The sequence below is a fragment of the Balaenoptera physalus genome (genome assembly GCF_965194825.1).
Source record: "Balaenoptera physalus genome assembly, chromosome: 2".
NCBI classification, from domain to species: domain Eukaryota; kingdom Metazoa; phylum Chordata; class Mammalia; order Artiodactyla; family Balaenopteridae; genus Balaenoptera; species Balaenoptera physalus.
In genome coordinates, this window is record NC_138883.1 from 91119633 (window position 1) to 91140258 (window position 20626).

General features: G+C 40.3%; 1 protein-coding gene across 20 annotated transcripts in view; it reads right to left on the reverse strand.

Moving 5' to 3' along the window:
* Nucleotides 1-20626, reverse strand: part of GALK2 (galactokinase 2) — a 140117-nt gene that overhangs the window by 50437 nt on the left and 69054 nt on the right. For all 20 annotated transcript variants that reach the window (XM_082453023.1, XM_082453020.1, XM_082453022.1 and 17 more), the window contains 2 exons: nt 6079-6177; nt 4442-4594 (listed from right to left, as the gene is read on the reverse strand). In XM_082453023.1, coding sequence (XP_082309149.1) covers nt 4442-4594; nt 6079-6177 — 252 coding nt within the window. The remainder of the gene's footprint in view (nt 1-4441; nt 4595-6078; nt 6178-20626) is intronic.

Genomic DNA, 20626 nt, shown 5'->3' on the forward strand with positions numbered 1-20626 from the left:
AAGCCCTGAGAATATTATACCCACTTCTCCTCACCCGACAAAGAATAAGCTCCATATTGACCACTAAGTGGCAGGAGCTAAAAAAAATAAAAAAAAAAAAAAACTGGATGAGTGATGGCCGCTGACCAGACACGCTCTGTAAAAAATCACACTGTAAATTTTCCTTGAAGCGTCAAAGGACCACATGAAACCCTCTCCTTCGTTGCTTCACATGTTGCCACAAGGAGCTCAGGGTATGCAAAATGCAACAGCATAATTTCCCTTCCCTTTTTGACTTCCCATAATACTTATTATCAGCATCACACATTTTATCCCTCAATATAATTAAGGGATACTCTTTTTTATCGACATAAGGCAATTCTGGAAAAGTTTTTTTTTTTTTTAATTTGTTAATTTTTGGCTGCGTTGGGTCTTCGTTGCTGTGCGTGGGCTTTCTCTAGTTGTGGCGAGCGGGGGCTACTCTTCGTTGTGGTGTACGGACTTCTCATTGCGGTGGCTTCCCTTGTTGCGGAGCACGGTCTCTAGGCGCGTGGGCTTCAGTAGTTGTGGCACGTGGGCTCAGTAGCTGTGGCTCGCAGGCTCTAGAGCACAGGCTCAGTAGTTGTGGCGCACGGGGTTGGTTGCTCTGTGGCATCTGGGATCCTCCCAGACCAGGGCTCCAAACCTCTCTCCTGCATTGGCAGGCAGATTCCTAACCACTGTGCCACCAGGGAAGTCCCCCAATTCTGGAAAAGTTTAAGCCACTGAATATGTATAAAATATGAAAAATTTTGTGCTCATTAAAGATTTCTGGCTCCTTTTTAATTTAAGAACACAAAAATGTGCTTCACTTAAAAGAATCATTTGGTGGTGTGATGAACTGGGAGACTGGGATTGACATGTATACACTAATATGTATAAAATGGATAACTAATAAGAACCTGCTGTAGAAAAAAATAAATAAAATAAATTTCAAAAAAAAGAGAATCATTTACGCAAATAATAATTATAAATCTCTATTGTGTTTGCCTTGAAATGTTTTAAATTTTAGTTCAAATGCCTCTGTAAGACTCTGACTTTTAATGAATCTGCATTAATTAGTTTGGGGAAACTGTTAGAAAGAGAGGAGCAGGGAGGAAGAGAGAGAGAGAGGGAGAGAAAGGAGACTTAAGAACAGAAGAAATTATCAACCTTAAAGCAAAACAAAGAAAATCATCTTCATTGGTTTAGTGTACTTCCCTGTGCTAAGTAGATACAAAAGGTACTCATTTTTCAAAAAGGTACCTTGGGGAAATAGGAGGAGAGAAAAAATAAGTGTTATTTATTACAATTTTGCCACGTGGAGCTCTACTTAATCAGAATCATTTTCAAAACTATCCCGGGGGCTTCCCTGGTGGCGCAGTGGTTGAAAATCTGCCTGCCAATTCAGGGGACACGGGTTCGAGCCCTGGTCTGGGAAGATCCCACATGCCGCCGAGCAACTGGGCCCGTGAGCCACAATTACTGAGCCTGCGTGTCTGGAGCCTGTGCTCTGCAACAAGAGAGGCCGCGATAGTGAGAGGCCCGCGCACCGCGATGAAGAGTGGCCCCCGCTTGCCACAACTAGAGAAAGCCCTCGCACAGAAACGAAGACCCAACATAGCCATAAATAAATAAATAAATAAATAAAAATAAAATGACTAATACTCTTAAAAAAAAAAAAACTATCCTGATCTGTCATTTCTCCACTAACACTTCATTTTTATTGTCTGAAAGCAACAAGTTTATTCAGATTAAGACAAGCTTCTTTACTTTTTTACATGAGAGTTTATTTCCTGATTTAATGAGACCATTTCCAAACAAAAATTATATTCATTCACACGTTGCTGAAAACGGAAGAATGGCACCATACTGTAATTAAAATAAGCTTAGCAGAATTCCAGCCTATATTCCCTAGGCAAGAGCATATTCTTGGCATCAAGATCTATCTGCAGAGCCTATATTAGCAGTTTTATCTATATTTCCCTTTTGTATATAACCTTGGATTCTCATGATTTGCAGCACAACATAATTTAGAAAACATTCTGCATCTTGATAAAGCCTTTCAATTTTCTCTCTTCCATATTTCAAAAGAGAGAAAAATTCAGAGTACTTAAAATAATGTGTTTTATCTACATCAACTGGGAGGAGTGTATGGCAAAAAGCCAATTTCACTGACCAAAGTACCTCTAAAATGCACATGGAGTTATACAGTTAAACTCAGAAGACAGCCTCAAGAACAAAACGTTCTGCAGCGGATTAAGGTTTTCAGCTACTGCTCCAGAAAGAGAAGCCCTTTTTCTAGTTCACTCCCAATAGACACCTCCCTCTCCCATCCTGACAACTTTCACTACAGAGCTTCAGCACCACAATTTTATTTCTCATTTTCTTCTTGCATCTTTGGAAAAGCGTCGTTACAGTATGAACCCATTTCACACATCTCATACTTGTTTTGGCTCACCTATGGGTCTCATAGATGATATCTAATTTCGTGATAAAACTCTGAAAACACTGTTGTGTATGTTTGAGGTCTCCTCAGGAAGGCAGCACTTACTCATATACCTCAAAATAAAAAGTCAATAAGAATAAGCCCTTAAACAAATAAGACACTAATTTCTTCCATCTCCTGAAAGAAGTTTGCCCTAAGAGGGAAAAAAATTCACTGAAGCCTTTGACATTGAAAAGTTTACTGCACTACTTCTTCTCATATATGCACTGATCAGAAGAGTTTAATATTGAAACATTTCTTTCACAGAATTTTTAGAAATCATCTGAATAAGTAAACTGCATATTTAAAACACTTAAATCATGATTTTAAAAAAATGTTTAACACTAAAATTTTCCAGAAAAAAAAAAAACTTTTATTTTCCGGCTCATCCATTCCCAACTTCACAACTTCAGGGGATGGGAGTAAGGGGCAAAGTGGTATGTCAGCCCAAGGGATAACTGCACCTTACACAGCTCCATGGTAGCTAGTCCAGTGCTGGGCACACCCTATGCACTTGTAAAAAATTGTGAAATTGAGCAAAATAAATATGACAGGGCAGGTAACCCAGGGAATAGTTATTCATTTATTCAACACATGTTTACCCTGTGCCTACTTCAGCCTAAGCACTATACCAGGCCTTAGGGATATAAGAGTTAACAAGATGGACAGTCTTGGCCCTCAGGTAAAATCAAGTCAGAAAGAAGAGACAGACATCAAACAACTGTGATAAGTATCATACCTGAGAGGTGCAAGTGCTATGAAATACAAAGAGAGCCCCACCTTAGTCTGGGAGTAAGGAAGTCAAGGAAGGCTTTCCTGAGGGACACTTAGGCTGAGACTTCCTAGAGGGCTGCGGGGAGAACATTCTGGGCATGTACAAAGTCCCTGCGGTGAGAATGAGCATCATGGCTAGAGTGTGATGGGACTGAGGGATGCTAAGAGAGGAAGAGGATGAGGTACACATCGGATCTTGCAGTTCTCTCCAGGAAGTGATAAGGACTTTTGACTTTATTCCCATGAAATGGAAAGCTTTTGAAAGGTGTTAAGCAGGGGAACTACCTGATCAGATTTAAATTTGTAAACCATCATGCTACCTGCTATTTGAAGGATGACTGGGAGAAAGCATGGTAGAGCTCCTGACCAAGATTCTACTCCCCAGCTCCCAGCCTCAGTTCTCTCCAACTTTTAAATCATAACATGTGCCATTCTAGATCTTACATAACATTTAATTTCTGTGCCACTTTTTAGAGCACCTGTTTACATACCACCTGATCAAATACTAACCATTTCCTATTTCAAATCCCCCTAACCTTTACTCTCTACTCTCTCTATTCTTATGTCCTGTATCCTTTTGTATATCTTCATGCTAAGTGCACAACAGGTATTCAGTGAATACTTCCTAAGTAGATTTAAGGCTTGACTAGCAAGTGTCTTTTAAGCTGTGGAACAGAGAACTGTCAAGACTCCCTTCTGGTGTGCGTTTCCCTAGTAGACACCAAGCCTGCATTTTTAGAGGGAACAGTGATGGCCAATGGTGCATGTGAGAGGACGGAGGGTTGAGGCTATCATCACTTTTGTCTGAGAAACAAGATTAGTTATGGTCACCTCCCATCAATCACCTCCAACTATCTTTCTCCACCTGTAGACCTAACCCATGGCCTGTACTACACAGATATAAGGTGAGGTGTCCTCTTCTCCCCATTGCCACCCTAGAAGACTCAACTGTGAAGTTCACATACTTTCCAAATAGCTAGAGGTTGCAAGGCACACCTATACATTTATTTATCTCCTGAGTTTGAAATCAAATTTCTCTGTATGAAAAAACTTCAGTTAGAACACTGCTGCAGTCAGAATGTTGCCCTACATTTTAGGGAAAGAGACAAACTAATAGGGAACAAAGAGAAAAAGAACAAGAGAAAGCCTACTTCAAGTTTCACTAGTTTGCCAAGTTCATACCTTTGCAGCCAGCCGACACTCCATCACCCTGATATTGAAATGAGAAGTTGCTGCTTTATTCATTTCCACACAACTGTTGGCAATCACAAACACTGCTCCACTTGGGAGTTTCACATCAGTTGCCCTCAGAGGACTAAATTCTATCAACTTGGCCTATTGAGAAAAAAAATGACAGGTGAGATATAATGTATTAGAATTCAGAAAATGTTTAACCATTTATGTATTTATCTTAGTAAAAATTTTTCCCAAAAATGCATTCATTTATTCATTCAAATATTATTTACTGACTTCCAGGCACTGTACTAGGCACTGGAGATACAAGAGTGAACAAGACAGACACTGTTCCTGCCCTCATAGAGATTACAATCTAGTGGGAAAGGCAGTCAAGTAGTCAAATACACTGCCAGGTTGTGTTACAAGGGTAGCAAAGCACAGGGCACTATATAGAAACACAGTTGTAGCACCTGATCAGATATAGCCTAGTGTAGGCGCCTCTGAAAAAAAGGGAAATCTAAACTGAGACTTAAAGGATGAGCAAAAGTAGGACAGACAGAGGGTTTCTTTACCCAAATAGGATGTCAAGAAGAAGGAAGGGTATAAGCAAGTTCACAGGCAAAAAATAATATGAGGTGTTAATAGAGCTTTGGGTATTGCAATTTAGCTGGAGCTTAGTATTTGAGGGATGAGGCATGGTGAGAGGATAGAACTGAGCGGAGGGCAGGTAAAGCAGGGGTCAGATCATGAAGTACTTTGCAAGCCCAAAGAATTTGGACTTTTTTCAGACTCTACAGCTAACTTATGTTAACAACAGGACTCTTGCCATCATGTCTGCTTGTCAGGTCTCATCCAAAAGACCCACAGTATTTTCTTAGCATTAAACCAAATTTCCTCATGCCTCCTGTCGTTGGCTTAGGGGAATCAACAACAAATACTCTTAATAAGAAGAAATCCAGGTATTCTTGGAAAATAGCCAAGCCTGTAGGAATCTGATGGAAAACTAAGAAAAGATTTTAAAGAAATGTCTGTTTCTATTCTGGAAATGGTCAGTTTATGGCAACTATGAAAACCTCTGCTCTGTCTATGGGAGTTGATAACCAAGGGGAAGTGGTATTGGCTAAGGAATTCATTCCTGGCTTCCTGTCAGCATTCTTTTCCCTACCACTAAAGCCCCAAAAATGTTGACAGAGAAAAATGATACCATAGAGTAAATTACAAAAAAGAGGACTAGTGAATATATGTGGTAAGAGAACTAACATTTGGGTTTAAAACCAACAGGAGATTATGAAAATGCCATGAGATGAAATGATTTGGGACAAGAGCGAGAAAAGAGGTCCCAATAACTAGGGAGTTGAGAAATCGCATACTAACAATGAATTAGAAGGAGGGGAAAAAAAAGAAACCTAGACACCTGAGGTATGATTCTGGAAGCTTAAGGGAGAGGTGATCAACATGAAACAGAGCCAGTGAACTGGTGACAGCCTTGAATTACAAAGCAGTTGAGAAATACCATCCTACAATAGAGCCTAATAGAATAGGCTGCCCAGAAAAAAAAGCAAAGCACTCTGGGGATCTCAAGGCCTTCCTCTCTGGGTGAACATTCCCTGGTGGATATTTCCAAATAGCTCAATGCCACCTACAGTTCCTTCTTCTGCAAGAAATGATATGGACTGGTCCATCCCTCCTCCTTCAGTGCCAATGTAATGCTCACTCTTGGCGCAGATTTCTGCAAGTTCCACCTGGAAAAGTAAAAATTGATTTGCACTGTGAGTGTATCATAATCTATTGCTCATTCATTTCCTACTCCAGACATGACATATGGGTTTGAATTCCAGTGCAGCTCTAATCAACTGATGGTAGCTGCCTGAAGCATTGGGTTAACAAGAACTCCAAGACTACCATTAAGCTCAATAGGAAAACATACAAAGATCAATTAATGTCTGCTATGAGTTGGAATGAGATATTGACTGTGCACGTTGTGTATAGTCTCGTCCCGCAGTACCCATAGGAGATTCGTTCCAGGACCCCACGGGATACCAAAATCTGAGGATGCTCAAGTTCTGTATATAATATGGCAAAGTACTTGCACATAACCTGTGCACATCCTCTCATATACTTTAGATAATCTCTAGATTACTTATAATACTTAATACAATGTAAATACTATGTAAATAGTTGTAAATACAATGTGAATGCCGCATAAATAGTTGCCAGTGTGCAGCAAATTCAAGTTTTGCTTTTTGGAACTTTCTAGACTTTTTTTTGGAATATTTTTGATCTATGGTTGGTTGAATCTGCAGATGCAGAACCTGAAGATATAAGGAGGGCCAACTGTATTTGCTATCCCTAAAAGACTCCACAGGGCAAGCAGTTTCTCCCATCTTTCTATTTGCTTCATCCCTCTCTAGACTGGCATCACCAAAAATCTCATATGGGCACTCATTCATTTCTGCCTCAGCTCTCTTTGTCTCCCAACAGTGGACTACTTCACAGTCTCCCCACAGCCAAAGTGAGGTCATCCAACCTTATTTCCCAGTCCAAAAGTAATGCTGCCTCTGTGGCTTTTCCATTAAATGTAAGAATCAGAACTAGTGTCATCTCATCAGACACACCTTCCTCCAATCAAGATGAAGAGGCCCAATACATGAACACATTTCTAATCCAAACTGAAAATGTCAAAATATCTATTTAAGAATCTTCTATGGCTTCCTATTCCTTCTATGGCTTCTTATTTCCTAGAAATAAGTTCAAATTCCTCAACCTGGCATTTCAAAGCTTTCCAAAAGGTGCAACCAATTTACACATGAAATCATATTATCTACCACTCTTTTCCAATTATACTTGTCTCCATGACCATCTCACACATTTATGTAACCTGGTATTATTTCCTGTCTTCTCTCATATAAATCCTATTGCCATTCAATATCCGGCTTACTGGCTACCTACTATGGGAAAGTCCACTCAAATCTTCCTCCATCACAGAGTCTTCCTCAAATACTGTTCCCACTATGGCATCCTGCTTCTCTAAACCCTCACAAAACTAACAGTATCATCCACTTACCCTACTATTCATTCATTCATTTTCTTTTTCTTCTAAGACTTGATTCAAGCCTTTACTTCTTACCTGTTTTACTAGAAGATCCCCCTAGAGTGATCATTCTGAAGCACTGATATAATCATCTCTTGCTTGCTTGGTTGCCAATGCCTTGACGATCATACTTCTCATTGTGGTACACAACATCTCTAATGACTTATCCCTTGCTCACACCTCCATCCTGCTCTCCCACCACTAACCCCGTAAACCCTAGGCTCAGACCACCGGAAAAATGCTGTTCCTCGTCACCCCCAGGCTCTCTCAGTGCCTTTAAAACTGTGAATTCCTGTCCTCCTCACTCAGTACTCCTCTCCCCAGCATCCCCCACTCGTCATCAGGATTAAGCCAAGTGTCACCTCTCCCTTGGAGCCCTCACCACCACCCAAAGGCACACACACTCCACATAATCCCTCTTCTGTGCTCCCTGTATAAAACTCTATGCTCATTTAACAAACCATGCTTTAAGTGTGGCCTTCCTTGTGTGTTTACCCATCAGTCTATGAGAGCCCATGCAGTGCCCAGACCAGAGCCCACTTAACTAATAAGATTGAATCACATGGTGTTCATTATTGCTCTTTAATAGTGTCAGGTTTCAATCACATCTATTTACCCCAGAAAATCGTCAGTCCTGTGAGAGACAGAAAAAATTGGTGTTTCTTTTGTGCCCCCTACCTCACACAATGCCGAGCACATAGTAAATACTCAATAAACACCCGCTGCTTTCACTTTCTGAGAATAGCTGCCCAAACATCATTTGATAGATCCTGTAAGTGTCATATTCCTTGTTGGATTCACTAACATTAATTTTGCCTCATGACACGAGGTAAGCTTGGTATTTTGACGTAATGGGCATTGTGTGTGGCCTAATGAACGCACCAGAACCAGCAACCTTCCATAATAGGCACATTAAAAATAAATTAGTAACCAAAAGGTCAAAACACTTGGATTTTAAAATGTAAAGAAACAATACACCCAGGAGAAGAAGTCCACGCACAATTCATGAGGAATGAGGAGACCTGGGTCCCTACATAACTGTGACAGTGGCCACTGTGAAAAGTCACCTCCCCACAACAGCAGTAACAGTCATACTTACATGCTAAGTACCTGGCATTATCTCTCCTTTAGGCCTCCAAACAACTCTCTGCTTATCCTTATTATACAGATGAGGGAAATGGGACTTGGAGACATAAACAGTGGAGAAGCCAGGATTTTAACCTCATCTGCCTGACTCCAAAGTTTGTGTTCTTTTCACACTGGACTTTTATTACTCCCCTACCCACCGCCAAATAATATAACCAAATAACATAGCCTATTTTTTTCACTACCTCAGAGGGGTGTGAAATGACAAATGAGATCACCAAAATTTAAGTATTCTCCCTCTTAAGAGGAAAGAAACTAAGGCATCGAGAAGTATATGCTTATTAATTGTTTTTAAAAGCCTCTGAATGTGTGGCAACAACTGTATACTTTAACAGAAATATGTTAATTTTTCCAGACTACCTATCTCCACGAAATTCAGAGGGACCCCAGGAGTCCCCAGCATCTCTGTGTCAAGGAGAGTCCATCTGCAGGGCTGCAGACATTCCTATACTTTGCTGATACCTCTCATGCTGAATTCTGACATGTGGATCTCATTACTGGATAGACAATAACCATGAGTTTTAAATGGAGGAAACAAAAAGAAAATGAAGATAAGAAAGTTGAAAGATGAAAGAAAGGATGACTCATTGTACAGTCCCCCCGGAATGCATGAGGAATTCAGTGGTAAATATAGAGGAAAGAAACTAGTACCAGAAGCTTCCAAATCTTGATTAAAGCCCCAACCCTCCTGCCAACTAGCTAGATGACCTTAGATATATTGCTTAACTTTTCTGAGTTTCCATTTCTTCATATACTATTAATAACAATAATAGTTTTCACAGTTAGAATTTATTGACTACTTACTATATGCCAGGTACTGTTCCAATTGCTTTGTATGAATTAATCATTTACTTCTCACAATGACCCTATAAGATAGGTATCTCCTCCTCATTTTACAGACAAGGAAACTGAGTGGGCTTATTAGCTGAGACTAGGCTAGTAATTACTAAAGCTGAAATTCAAACTCCACTTGTCTAACCCCAGAGCCCATACTCTTAATCACCAGGCTATATTACCTCCCATCCATAATATGGAGAAAAATACCTACCTCCCTGGCTACGGGATTATTGTGATGATCCAGTGAATTAGATAAAAACATCCCATAAACTCTAAAGAAGTATACAATTTTAAATTTTATTATTTTTACAGAATGAATAAGGAATCATCTGATTTATACAAGTAAGTAGCTAAATCCCAAGCCAAATGTAAAAACAGGTTTAATTAATCTGGAACTCAGGACCATTTTTTGAACTGTTCAGGGGGAGTTCCCTGGTGGCCTAGTGGTTAGGATTCCAGGCTTTCACTCTCATGGCCCTGGGTTCATGGCCCTGGGTTCAATCCCTGTTTGGGGAACTAAGATCCCACAAGCCTCGAGGTGCAGCCAAAAAAAAAAAAAAAAAAAATTTTTTTTTAAACTGTTCAGGGAAAGAGAGAACTTAAAAGATTCTGGGTATCCCTAAGAGAACCAATTCAACAATAAAGTGTAATGGAGCTTGAGACAAACAGGAGAATGTGTGTTCCATTTAAAGCATCCGAGTCTAAATTTGGGGGTGGGGGGAAGGGGCGTGGAGGGGGGAGTCCCTGCCTGCCAAACAAAACATGCCTGTAGTATAAACTTCAACTGCAGGCCCACAGGCAGCTTCCCCAGTGGCCCTAGCCCTTCACCCCCATACTAAAAGGAAAAAGGTCAAATCCTAAATGGTTATGAGATGTGAAGAAACTAGACACAAAAGATTTTTTTTTAATTTCAAATCCTGTTTAAGGAAAAACTTGCATGCCTCCGACAATAAGCAAAAATCAGTGCTAGGCCCATAGCCTTAGCCAGGGATGGCATGACCTGAACTCAGAGAACCATTAATGGAGGGGCCTTAACAGCAGGGGATGTAAACGGGAGGGAGCAGAGAATGCCTATCATTCTGGGTGATGTGAAGGAGACATGTGAGCCTGCCTCACCCTTTCTTTCTTTGGGGACACTGGAAATAGAACCGTAAAATGTGCTCCAAGAGTTATAATCAGGCAGAGTGACCTGCAAAGACACTAAATACTCCATACACACTTGAATTATGTAAAATATCAAGAGATTTCATGAGAATAAGAAGGAGCTGTCAAAAACACATTAACAAAAGTGTATGGAAAGAAGCCTATAGGAAGTTAACTTCCAGAACAAACCGAATCATGCTTTGTGACCACCTAGAGGGGTGGGATAGGGAGGGTGGGAGGGAGGGAGACGCAAGAGGGAGGAGATATGGGAATATATGTATACGTATAGCTGATTCACTTTGTTATACAGCAGAAACTAACACACCATTGTAAAGCAATTATACTCCAATAAAGATGTTAAAAAAATCAATAAATAAAAAATAAAAAATTATTAGGCAAACATCATAGTAACAATTCTACAGGCAAGATACACTAATGGATAAATGGATGAAAGTTTGAAGAGAAACAGAACAGTTACAGAAATTACTCCAAAATACTTATGATTACAAAAGGAAAAATAGTGGAGAAATCTATCGGGCAGCAACTCAACTAAATGATAAAGTTTAAAATCACTAGTAATAAGATATATCAACATCGTGATAGAATGCATAAAGAAGGACAAATCACTTCTGTGATATTCTTGCCAAAAAATGCATAACCTCAATCTAATCATGACAAAAAAATCTGACAAACCCAAATTAATAGATATGAAAGTACTAAATAACTGACTGCAAAATAACTGAGCAGGACTTATCATAGTATCAGGGTCATGGAAGACAAAGAATGAGGAACTGCCACAGATTGGAAAAGCTTAAGGAGAGACCATTAAATGCAATGTAGAATCCTGGATTAGATCCTGGAACAGAAAAAGAACATTAGGAGGAAAACTGGCGGTTTGAATGAGGTCTATAGTATAGTTAATAGTATTGTATCAATGTTAATTTCCTGGTTTTGAAAATTGCACTATGGATATATAAGTTGTTAACATTAGGGAAAATGAGGTGACGTGTGTACCTGAACTCTATTATTTTTTAACAGCTTTTTTGTGGTAGAAGTGACATACACATATTTAGTATAAATTTTAATAAGCTTGACATATGTATTCACCCATCAAAGCATCACCACAAGATAGTGAACACCTATCCATCATCTCTAAAAGTTTCCTAATGGCCTTTTGTGCTCCCTCGTTCCTGAATTACAGCCTGGGCTCCCCAGCCCACTTATCCCTGGCACTGACCTGCTTTCTGTCACCATAGATCAGCTTGCATTATCTAGAGTTCTGTGTAAATGAAAAAAATGTGTTCTTTTGTGTCTGAGTTCTTTCATGCAGCATAATTCTTTCTGAGATCCATCCATGTCATTTGTAGTTCATCCCTTCATACTGCTGGTAGTATTCCATTGTATGCCTATACCACAGTTTGTTTGTTCATTTGCCGTTTGACGGACATTTGGGTTGTTTTTAGCTTTTGGCTATTGCAGATAGAGCTGCTGTGAGCATTGGTGTATAACAACAACAACAAAAAGAACAAACCGAATCAAATTTGAGGACCGGATCCCTGATGCCTGAGGGATTCTGAGGCCCACCCACTTCACCTATCCCCCAAGCCCCTCCCCCCCCACACACAGGCAATCTGAGAACCCTCAGGCAAAAACAGCAAAGCTCTAATGAAGAAGGGACTCATTCCCCTCCCACCAATGTATCAATATTTTCTTCTGTCCTTACACCTGAGCATGTCAAGAACCCCAGGCGCCTCCAATCTCCAGATTGTCAGAAGACAATCTGACTACATGAGAAATTTTTCCGAAGTTTGTAGCCAATAAACTCATTTCTATTTTGACTCCTGCCCTCTGGACAGTTAGGAGAACCCTGGCATTATTCATGGATCTTCTTTTAAAGCTACTGAAGATAGTTAATGAGGCTAATTTAGCCCTTTGTGTGGGCCCTTTGCTTCCCTTGACGCCGCAGCCTGGGAAAGAACCAAAAATCACATGGCCTCCCAAATTAAACAGTGTACCCATCTGCTGACCAGTGGGGATCCAGTAATAACAGAAATAACAGGGTTAGGTTTAATAGTCACTGAGAAGGGCTAAAGATTCATAAATGTGTTGCCTAGCTAAAACTGGACATTTATAAAGACAATACAAATATTACAAAGACAATAAAAATACAAAAGACTTCAAGATATCAATACAGTAAACTTTATTTTTGTTTAGCAGTTTTACTAATGAGATTGTTAAAAGTAGAATAATTATGTAGACAGAAAATGTTAATCTTTTCCTATGGGAAGCCTTGCTGTTAAGAACACAGACCCTAACCGAGACAGCATCGTGCAGCTATTGTAGGTCACCGACAAGTGCAAGAGAAAAGAAGGAAATGAACAGCCCCATTCATTCACTCAACAGTCATTTAAATACTAGCATCCTACAGATAAGTGGACAGGTCACTCAGTGCCTTCCCTCAAGGAGCTCACAATATTGATAATGTCTTCAGGTGAACAAGTCTTTCAAAAGAAAGTGTATAACTAGTGTGCCAGACAATGATTTGCCCCCTAGATGTGCTGTCCACCCACCTCCATCCTACTATCTGCCCAGGAGGCTGCCCAGTATGAACTATATCAAGAGGCTCCTGTGCACTCCGCTTCCCACTGGGTTTTTTCAACAGAGGACTCTGGCAGGAAATGGGGAAAGAGGGAGGGGGGAGTGAGGTCACGCTGCCAAGATCACCTTCAAACCCAAGGGCATGACAGCTCAGCTACAACTAGTCCTCATTACCTACTACACCTTTGGAAATAGTTCGCTATGAAATAAATTGCCCTTGATTAATGAGTGTGCTGTCTATTTCTTGTCATGACCCTGGCTGATATATCTAGATAAGGTGAAAATGTTAATGGCTCCTCTGACTTTTCTTTGCCTCAAATATTTTCTCAACTTTCTCCCCCTGCAATCCTTCTCCACCTTAACTTTCAAAATGCCTGGGTTCTTACTTGGGGCTATTTTCAAATTCTTCCCCAAATTGGCAAACCTGTTAGGTAGACCCCAGCCAAGTAGGAGAAACTTCATGAAACAGCACCAAGGTAAATCTAAAAAAGACTGATATAGACTTGCTTTGTTTTGTAACATGGCTGATGACCAAACTCTAACTTGTGGACACTTTGGAGTGTTCTAAGGGGGGAAAAAAGTAGGCTTGCTTTAATTAGAAAAAGAAGAAGAAGGAGGTTATTATTTCTTCTTCACATCTCTAACTCAAAGAGATTAGTAACTTTCATATTTTTTATTTCAAGAAAAGTTGCCCGAGGACAATGACAGCCAGTTCCCAAATGAACATAGCAGATGCAACTGACTCTGATGGTTCAGGCTGAAAAGTTCCAGTAAATAATGCAGGAAAGGAAAAAGGAGGAGTTCAAATATTAAAAAAATCAGCAACCACAAAGAAACAACACTGAAGAGGATTCTCAAAAGTAAATCTGAAAAACCTGCTAAAATCTAGAACCATCAAAGAGTATGCACTCACAAGTGTATATCACACACACAAAAAAAGAACAAAAGTGGACTCCTCCATCCGTGTACACTGAAGAGAACATAATCTAATGAATCTGGAGAAGGCTAGTAATTGGGGAATGTGGCTCTCAAAATATCTGGGGTGCTTAGTGAGGGCAGAAGCACAGTCTTCAAGTCATCTCCCTTCAAACTGTAAAGAAAGAACAAGGACCACTTCCCTAACCTAACTGACCTGCAACCTTGAGTCATGGAGGGGCCCAGATTCTGAGAGGAGGCCTTCAACAAGGCAGGAACACTGCATTTTATGTGAAACAGTTTGGGATTCCAGGTCCATGGGGAACATGAGAAAATGTCTATGATAGGTTTCTTCTAGATCTCAACCATTGCTACCTGTATTGGATGAGGAAGAACCTTCATAGGTGCCTGTAACATACAACCTTGAATAAATGACGATCCTGGATGTGCAGATATGTGTGGTAAGACTATTAAAATGCTAACATGAATCCAACAGGTAATAATGAGATGCAAAGGGAGGAAAGAAAACAGTACCCTCTGTGGTCCTCTAAGTGAGGGCCTCAGACAAAGCAATGGTGTCACTGGGGGACAGATTAGAAGTACAGACTCGGGCCTCACCCCAGACCTGCTGAATCAGAATCTGTAGCTTAACAAGAGCCCCAGGTGATTTGTAGTCACATTAAATTTGAAAGCACTCCTCTAAAAAAATTTCCTACACTGGGGCTTTTTTTTTTTTTTTTTGGCTGCACCACGCGGTATGTGGAACTTCCCTGACCAGGGATCGAACTTGCACTCCCTGCAGTGGCAGCGCGGTGTCTTATCCACTGGACCACCAGGGGGGTCCTCACTGGGGCTTTCTTAATAAATTAAGCAGACAGGAAAGAATAGGAAGAAAAAAGGGAAGGAAGCTAACAAATGTCACGTGTCTTCTAAGGCAAGATACTATGAGGATGTTTCATATGTGCTATCTTATTAAGTCTCCAAAATGACTCTGAAATGTCAAAATTATAATTGCTACTTTATACAGAAGGAAACTGAGGCTCGGAAAGATCAATAAAGTAACCTAAGCTAAGAGTCAAAGCCTGACAGGGTTGGCTCCAAAGTCCACCAGGTCACCTTATCCCCCTGCTTCAAAAAATGGAGGCTGTGCCTAGACAGTGGGCCCCGGTAAGCACACGGAGCAAAATGTATCCATCCCGGAACTGAATACTCCTCCTGTAAAAATGAACAACGGAGTTGACCAAAGGGCCCTAGGATGCAGATATTTCTGAGTCATCACAATTTCACTCCATCTTATCCCCAGGTTAGAAAGAAAAAAAATCCACCTTGCTGGACAGTTTGGGGCTTGAAGCGCTTTCCCGTTATCCATCTCCAAATACAATCCCACACACCTCCCTCCCAAACAGCCACAACCCAGAGGGATCTCAATATAAGGCTGACATTTTGGTAAGATTTCTGCAGCCTAATAATAGTAATAGCAGCTAATACACTGAGTCAGACATTGTTCTAAGCACTTTTCATGAACTGTAACATTTCAAATCCATGAGGGAAGTTTTCATTAATAAACGCATTTTGTAATGAAGAAACTGAAGCATAGAGAGGTTACGTTGCCCAAGATCATTCAACTAGTAAGGGGCAGAGTCAGGATTTGAACTCAGAATCTTGGCTGTAAGGTTTCGACCACAATACTATTCTTTACCCCTAAGGGGACTGGAGTTTCAAGGGTGAGCCAGGAACCCAAAATTCAGAAGCCCCCAAAAGCCTTCTGTGTATACTTTTATCTCTCACTAGCGCAATTAATTCAATCCCTTTCATTGTTTAAATTCGAAAGAAAGAAAGAAAGGCCAGCAAACACATACCAAGGTAACTATTATTGGGAAGAGGGGAGGAGGTGAGACAGAATTGAAAAAACAAAAAAAAAGTTGTTGTGGGAAGACAGCAGGAGGCAGAGGCCTGGCCAGATTGATGGACTCAGACAAGAACATGACCCAAGTCACTGCTACTAAATACCAAGGGGCCTACACACGCCTGTGGTAAAGGCTGGTGTCACTCGCTTGGCTAGCAGACCATTTGTTTTGGCTCTGACCTTTGAAGAATGTTAAATAATGATGATAATAATGGATGGGCAGCAGGCCTGCAATCTCTGTGGTTTGGCAAGTGTGTCCTGGAACGGCACATCCCTGCCCATGGTCAGAGGGAGGCTCCCACTCCTTGGCGGGGGAGGGTTCTTCATGCGGAGTTTTGAGCGGCACTGTCCTGTCTCACCCTCATGGTCCGGACTGCAGGAAATCTGATTGTAAGCCAATCTGGACTCTCCGAGAGAAGGTAAAGAGTGGGGGGAGCATTAGATATGTAACTATTCTTTTTCCCCCAGCACAACTGCTCAAATTAACACCTGTTAATTTTCCTCATATGACTCCAATTGTACAGAAATGGACCCAACCCAAAGAGAAAAAAATAACTCCCATGAATCATCATCTAGATTGACCAAATCCATAACTCGGCAGACACGTTTGCCTGGGAGAAAGGATTTTATGTGTACAGTATTCAATTCACAAAGACTTTAACATGAAGTGGGAAGAATCTTTAGGGTCAGGAAATGGTGAAGAGTGTTAAAAGAGTTGTTACAAGGGAAATTTGAGCTGTGCTCAAACGTTATGTCAAGAGCATCTACTATAGGTCATTGTAAGAAACAGTCACATGAACATCATTTTTGCATTTGTTTTCAGACTGCTGGAGCGGTCATTTTCATTATGCTTTGTGTGCTGTAAAGAATCCATGTGAGAAATGCATTTTAGAATTTAGTACCTCCAGAGAAAATATTGCCTCCTCTGAAGAACCGGAATAGTTTCTCTATTCTGATCACAAGACCTATATAAATTACTATGTTTCCCTTTTTACCTTGGCTTCCAGTAATCTCAGTAAATACAGTTAAACAAAACAATTATACTAAGTAATTAACAGTTGGTGTGCTTTCATTCTTCTTTCCTTTGCCCTGGTTTTTAATTTCTAAGTTATTAACCTTATAGAATAAATATTCTTGGTCGTATAATTCCTAGAATTTTTTTCAAAAGAAAGTAAATAGGCACTTGGTACAAGTAAAAGAAAAAATTGAGACATAACAGGCGTCAGGTGGATAGTCATGTTAAGTAGGGCAATGAAAATGATAGAGTACATTCTAACAAGGGAGACTAAGAATGGCAAGGAGGTCCTGTGACCATATTCCAGAAGGAACTGGTGAAAGAATAGTAGATGTGTGAGGAGCCAGGAGAGCTTCCTTAAACTTTGAAACACTCTAATAGCAACAGAAGGAGAAAATTGGGGATTGAGATAGAAAGAGTAGGTTGTGATTAAATATAAGAAAAATTTCTCCAATGACTAAAATGGTCCAAGAATGAAAACAGTTAATTTGTGAAGCAATGAGATTACTGGGGATATTCAAGTGGAGGCTAAAAAACTGTCTTCTATGAATGTTGAAGAGCAGAATTTTGCTTGGGTTGGGAGGTGACTACAATAAGTAGCACATAGGGAGAGGGCCCCTGAGATATGGGCTTCAGACACAGGAACCCCTTAACTTCAACTGCTGTGTAAACTATAGATTTCCTCGCCTTCCCCAAGATGGGAAATATTATAAATATTATATTCAACAAAAGATGAAGATAAAAATAGAAGCCCTAGAGACAAAAGGATCAGTACAGCTCTGACTTAGGGAACTCCTGCTTGCTTCAAAACATATTTCCAAAAAAGAGAGGGTTCCCTGCCCTTTTTGGGGTGGGAGAGGGAAGTAAAAAAACTTCATGAAACAGTAAGGAATATCCATTCTGGCCTATCTCCCAAAATGTGGATTCTCAGACATGTCTCTAGTCCCCATCCTTCATCTTCATGAGGCCCCTTCAGTCACACGCCAACTTGGGGCTACCACAGCAGCTTACATCCACCTTCCATGCAATCTACTAGGCCCCCCCTGCACCACATGACATATCCCATGCAAGGGCAGCTAGAGACAGATTCATGTGATCTTTTACACAGCATTTTGGACATGTATTCAGAGCTCTATACCACACAGTGTGGTAATAGAGAGAACACACTGTTCTCTCACAGTGTAGAGAACCAAACGTAGTGCCAAGACCCAATATCTGGTTTCATGAATGGACGATCTTATTGCCAATCTAGAATCTAATCCAAAAGGCAGAAAAACTGACCAAGAAAACTTGTCCTTTGGAAAATAAATGTCTGATTGCAATTTCTTTCTCTAGATTTTCATTCCTTGTTGAGTCCCAACACATAACCATTCCTGACACTCCCCAAAGTTATAAATGTCAGAAATACTGTGTTCAACAAAAGACTAAGATGAAAATAGAAACAAACACTCTCCCAGATGTAAATACAGAAATGCCAGCCAATAGTTTAGCAAACCATTGGCAGAAGGTTTCAAAGAAGGGTAAATAATTTCTAATGGAACAGAAACTAACCTAGACCAGGAGATGTACCCAACTGGTAAGGTAATTTGTCACAAAACACATCCACTTTACACACTGTCAAAACATGGAACAAGAGACACTAACATTGTCTAAAAGGGGGTGGTAGGAAAGAAGGGGAGAAAAAGACAATGATCGTTTCCAAGAGATACCAGTAAGGATGGTCCTTGGCTGCTTTGCAAGGTGGATAATGGACTCTCCGCTACTGGACCAAACAGCAGCCTGCAACATTAGCGACTATCCTGACAACCGGTGCATTGGATGGCAGCTCTGCTCACTTTCCCTCCTCACTTCATGAGTCTTTCCTTCCACTTATTTTGGAAGGATATACTACTTATTCCTACAGCTGAAGTTTTAGCTCTTCAAAGCATTCTGGAATACTTTGTGCCTATGACAACATATGACACAGTTACTTTGAAAAATAAGTCATTTTTGCCTGACACCTCCAACTCAGCTTTCACATCTCAACTTACTCCACGAGGTCTTCCCTAAAAGCTATCCCTCCCCATATAAACTGGGTTCTTCCTGTTTTTCTTTCTCATAGTCTATTTCCTTCACAGCATTTATCGCAATCTGTATATAGATATTTGTGTATGTTTGTTTAACATTGGTCTCTCCCATTTGTCTAAGCCTGTTCACCTCTGTATTTCTAGTATCTACCCTATCTGATGAAAATGAATGTTGAATGAATAAATGAACAAATGAATATATGATGCCAACATCTTGTTCTACTAATCTACCATCTTCAAGACAAAAATCTGCACCTAAGAAATGAATATGTACCAAATAAAAACCCTGAAACTGCTCAGTCACTACTCAGTCATGTGATGACATTGGCACATCTTGGAGAGTGAAATATCACTTTCTCTCTTTTGCTTCATTTAGAGTTCATTCTTCCTTACACTTCTGTGTGCTGCCATTATTGAAGGGATTGGTGTTTCCCTATCTTGAACTGAGACCCTGGTACAGAAGACTTTTACTCCTTAACTTTGCTCCTATACCTCTCCTCCATACTGGTTTTTAGCTCATCATAATTTTAGGAAACCACTTAGAGCAATGTTTTCAAACAATTGGTAGCAACCCATTACCTAATTATGAAATCAATTTGGTGGTTCAAAATATGCTTTTTAAATAGAAGGGAAGGGAAGGGAATGAAAGGTAATGGAATGGAAAGTACTGCAGGTAGAAAGGGTAAGTATTGTTTTGTGAAACTTTTCAGAGTATGTTTGCCCATGTGTATTATATATTACATTGCAACGTAAAACATGTTTTACATGAGTCATGGTCCAAAATTTTTAGAAACTTTAACTTACAGTAATAAACTAATAGTAGGGGAAATCTCAGATAGCAATCTACAGATAGGTAATTTATAGGCCAATGTTTATTTACGAATCCAGCTTTCCTCCTTTTATTAAATATTAACAAGTTGCTTACAATCTGTGTAGAAAAATCTGATTCCTAATACCTTCAGCCTGAAACTATGCTGGGATTCTCTAGTCCTTTCTAATGAGGCTAAAAATCTAACCCATCAGAGTCAGGCCAAAGCAGTCATGTCTTCAGTTACAGGAATGTCTGAAGGCCCTTGCTTCTTGTGGATTCGTCCCACTTCCTCTTTAATCCCTATCTTTGCCAGAAAAAGCCCTTCTCAATTCCCCCCATCTGGTGAACGGATCTACTTTTTCTTCCTAGCCACCCTTTGCAGCCCCTCCAACTGTGATTGAATCCTACTTCTTTCTTTGCACTCTCAGGTCTCCTCTCCCTACCCCCAACTTATCCTTTGTGATATAATAAAAAATAAATATTTGATTTTTTGTTCTAGTTCCTGGCACACAAAGCCTAAAGCTCTTGGAATCTCTGGAGTGACGAGTGTCTTTTATATGCTAGAGAGATGACTGGTGGCTAAGGGCTCCCAGATAGCTTCGGAATGGGGGCTGGTCCCCAGAAAGACCAAGGCATGGACTAGAGTATTGGGGGTCTCAGCCC